General features: G+C 55.4%; 1 protein-coding gene across 1 annotated transcript; it reads right to left on the reverse strand.

Moving 5' to 3' along the window:
• Window positions 1–372: 372 nt before the first annotated feature.
• FASLG (Fas ligand) lies at window positions 373–3,477 on the reverse strand. Its single transcript, XM_005528729.3, has 4 exons — window positions 2,911–3,477; window positions 2,639–2,684; window positions 1,706–1,759; window positions 373–1,421 (listed from the first exon to the last, which is right to left on the reverse strand). The coding sequence occupies exons 1-4, from the start codon at window positions 3,256–3,258 to the stop codon at window positions 1,027–1,029; spliced, it is 843 nt and encodes a 280-aa protein (XP_005528786.1). The 5' UTR covers window positions 3,259–3,477; the 3' UTR covers window positions 373–1,026.
• Between the last annotated feature and the right edge of the window lie 449 nt (window positions 3,478–3,926).

Raw genomic sequence — 3,926 nt, forward strand, 5'->3', positions numbered from 1 at the left:
AACTTTGCCTTGAGATCAGCCCCTTCCTGATGGCCAAAGTGGGCTTGGGCTGCTCTGTCTGTGCTGCCCAAACCACACCTTCCCCATCCCCACATCCCCGTGTTTCCATGCTGGAGCTCCAAAGCCTCACGGAAAGGTCCCTGTGCCAAGCAGGCAGCAAAGAGGGATGAGGATCCCGGGTTTCTCCACGCTGCTGGAGAAGGAATGAGGCTCTGACTCCTGATCACAGAGGCCTTGCAGTGCTCTGGTTGCACCAAATGAGGAGAGGAGAGCACCACTCACTAGAAAAATATATATTTACCATCTGTGTTCTGCTCAGGAGAGAACCTCTCATGGCCAGGGGCCCGGCCAGAGCCATGCATGGTGCCAGCATGTCACCACCTGCAGCAGGAAAGGGGTGGCAGACCAGGCCTCCATGGAGAAGCCTCATGTGCTGAAAGGGCAGGAGCAGGGCTCGAGATGCTGCTTTCAGCTGCAGCCCCACTGCCCTGCTGTGCTGCTTGCATTGCACCAGCAGAGCCTGTGGCCACCCCACCTCCCCCAGCTGTCACTTCTGGGACACCCCTCAGGGCACTGCTGCTCCTGGCGTGTTCCTGCCCATCCTGGCAGCTGGGATGAGTCCAATCAAGTGGTTGGGGAGCATTATCTGGGATGGGAATGCTCCATAACTGAGCACAAAGTGAACGCAGCACCTCTCCCAGCAGGGCTGTGACACCACGGGGAGCAGCAGGTCCATCTTCTCAGGCAGCAAGTAGTGAGTTCCAGCAGGCTCTTCAGCACGCCACATCTCGAGTTTGTTGGGGGATTTTGGAAGGAGAACTCGTGCAATTCTGCTCAGGCTGATGCAGCACAGCCCTGGTGTTCTCCAAGCCTTTATGGGTTGCTTGAATCCCCTCACGCTGAAGCCCAAACGTGGTTTCTGGGTGGCTTTTGTGGTGTCCCCGTGCCCAGGCAGCACTCAGCCCTCACAGTGTGTGTGTGTGTGTGTGTGTGTGTGTGTGAAGGGGCTGCCAGCCACGCTCCATTTCAAAGCTTAAACAAACCAAAGAAAGTCTTGGATTCCTCAAAATTAACCAGGGCGATTTTGGAGACGTTGACGTGCAGACTGTCCATCTTCCTGAGCTTGAAGAGAGCCCCCAGGTAGCTGTTGCGGGCCCACATCCTCTTCCCCGTGCAGAAATTGGTGGCTTTGTCCTCCATGAGCACCAGGCTGCCGGGAGAGGATGGATTCCTCTTGTAGACGACGTGGGACAGGAGCTGGCTGTCGCAGGCGCTGCCGCGGAACAGCACCTTGGAGTACACGAAGTACAGCCCAGGCTCGCTCACCACCAGCCCCCGCTGCTGGTATTGGATGCCACTGGTGTAGGCATGGCCAGAGATGGGCTCCCACTCCAGAGGAAGGTCCTGCTGGGCTGGGTTGCCTGGAAGGTGAAAGAAGAGCGAGAAGGAAGGGTGGTAAGGACGTTGTTGTGGTTTCTCCTCAGGTGGCACCAGGCCAGGCGTGGAAAATCCTCGCCTGCCCCCCGCTCCCGCCCTGCGCGCCCCAAAAACCTCAGCGAGGAGCAGAGATGAGGGGGAGGGTTTTATCTGTTTCCAGATAGAATTTCCACGGTCAGAGCAGAGGTGTGGGCTGAGGAGAGCAGGGAAGCCTGTCCTGATAACTCCAGCCCTTCCCCTTGCCCATCCCCGCTCCCTCAGCACGTACCTGTCAGATGTGCCGCCCTCCTCGCCTCCTTCTGCACAGGCTGCTCCTTCTGCCCTGCACGAGGAGAGGGGAAGGCATTGGCCACCTGCTCCAGGGAGAAGTCAGCCCAGAGAGCAGGGAGACCCTGCTGAGACCCTGCACAGCATCCTCGGGCCGGGCTGGAGCTGGGAAAACTCTGCCTTCCCTGGGGAGCTGAGTTCCCTTTGGAGAGATGGGCCAGCTCCAGTGGCTCGGTTTTTTATCCCACTCCATCCCTTCACTTTTCCTCAACCTCTACTTCATGTTGTATAATTTTAGAAGCAGCCCATCCTTTTCTAGAGGAGCCTTTTCCTTCTCTCAATTAAAATTTTCCTCTCCGCTCCCCCTTCTCCTTTACACAGTTTCTCTCCTTCTATTTATTTATCCAGCCCTCTCAGGAAATTCCGGTTTATTTTTTATGTTCAGCTTCTGCTAAAGAAGCCTGTGATCAGAGAACTGAGCATCCAGTTCAAATGACAGCTCCCCTTCCCCTAAAGGGGAAAATTCATTGGTGCATTGAGGAGAACCAGGACTGCCCTTTCCCAAGAATTTTGCTATTTCAACTTTTTTTTTTTTTGATTCAGAAAAAAATTTGAAACTAAATTTTCTAATAACTAAAATTCTCTGTGGGGGGAAAAAAAAATAGAACTTTTCAGATCTAGCAAAAAGCTATCAAGAGGACCAAAAAGGACATCCTCACTTATAATATTAAGATGGAATGCCAAAGAAAAGCAATAGCTTGGAAGTTCAAAACACAATTTTGAAATTGTTCCATTCAAATTGAAACTCTTTTTTTTTTTTTTTTTTTTTTTTTAATTTATTTCGTTTTTCTCCCAAATAAAATCTAGGAAAAGCAGCAGGTTCTTGTGGACAAGTTTCCATTTCACTGGGTTCCTCCTGCAGGTACAGACTCACCCGTGAGTTTCTGGGAGGCTGGAGGGATGTGCTCAGCGCTGGCAGACTGTCGAGGGAGAAGAGGAACACTTAGACTGAGAGCATGAGCTCTCAGAAAAGCACAGGGAGCAGAGATATCCGGATAAATCAGCCACGGACCGAGCAGTCCCTCACCTCTGTCACCCCCTTCCCCTGTCACCACCACCGTGCCCTTGGGGGGCAGCTCAGACCATTCCAAGCGTTTCTTTTTCCCTCCTTCCTTCCTTCCCCAGGGATCTGTGCCCATCCCTCACCTCTCTGAGTTCATCCACTTCCTTCTCCAGGTGAAAAATCTTAAATATGCTCAGCCCCACTCCGGTGAAGGCCACCAGGATCAGCAGGAACATCACGAGGAAGCCGGCGCTCCTCCTTTCCCCGTCGTTCCGTGGCTTCCTCCTCCGGTCGGGTACCGGCGGTGGGAAGGGAGCCCCGGGGGGAGCCGAAGCATCAGCACAGCCTTCCACCCAAAAGATCTGCGGGTAGCAGTTCGGGTTGGGGATGGGCCGGACGTGCCTGCTGGGATCGTCCTTGTGGTACCCGAAAGCTGCCGGGCTCGGCGCAGCCCCAACCCCGGGGGCAGCTCTGCCATGGTACGGCTGCATCCCCGCGGGGATGCTGCGGCTCCGGGAGCACCCGGCTGGGATGCTGCCAAAATCACCCGGCTGGGATGCTCTGAAATCACCCGGCTGGGATGCTCTGAAATAACCCGGCTGGGATGCTGCTGCTCTGAAATCACCCGGCTGGGATGCTGCTGCTCTGAAATCACCCCTCTGGGATGCTGCTGCTCTGAAATCACCCGGCTGGGATGCTGCTGCTCTGAAATCACCCGGCTGGGATGCTGCTGCTCCGAAAGCCTCAAGCATCAGCAGCAAAGCCCCTTCCGGCCCTGCTGGGGCTCGGGACACTCGCGCTCCTCCCACAAGCGCCCAGGCTGCTGCTTCCCCGCAAAATCTGTCGAAGAGAAGGAACAGAAGGAAGGAGAAACTCTCCGGAGTCCCGCACCGCAAGGGAGAGACGCAGCCCAGGAGTCCTCCCCAGCAGGAGGATGCAGAACCGGCCCCGAGCGGGATGCGGGGGAATCGCTCCGTTCCTTGGGCATCCCACCCTTGCTTTGGCAGCTCTGCAGGGCGTGAAAAAAAAGTAAAGTAAAAGCGAAAGCTTCAGTGAGAAGAGGAAGAGCCTGAGCAAAGGTGCCCCCAGCAGAGCCAGCTCAGGGATCTGCCCTCCTGCCTTCCAAGGAAAAACTCGGAATCCAGACCATGCTGCGAGG

Source organism: Pseudopodoces humilis, chromosome 10, assembly GCF_049639895.1.
Source record: "Pseudopodoces humilis isolate 2021_Gansu_Grassland_sample_001 chromosome 10, ASM4963989v1, whole genome shotgun sequence".
Classification (NCBI taxonomy): domain Eukaryota; kingdom Metazoa; phylum Chordata; class Aves; order Passeriformes; family Paridae; genus Pseudopodoces; species Pseudopodoces humilis.

What these genes read in the sequence shown, in the direction of transcription:
- FASLG (XM_005528729.3), bottom strand. Translation starts at nt 3,258, where the DNA reads ATGCAGCCGTACCATGGCAGAGCTGCCCCCGGGGTTGGGGCTGCGCCG. An exon ending in AAGTGGATGAACTCAGAGAG is followed by an intron (nt 2,685 to 2,910) that starts GTGAGGGATGGG and finishes CTCCCTCGACAG; the next exon opens with TCTGCCAGCGCTGAGCACAT. An exon ending in GAGGGCGGCACATCTGACAG is followed by an intron (nt 1,422 to 1,705) that starts GTACGTGCTGAG and finishes TTCACCTTCCAG; the next exon opens with GCAACCCAGCCCAGCAGGAC.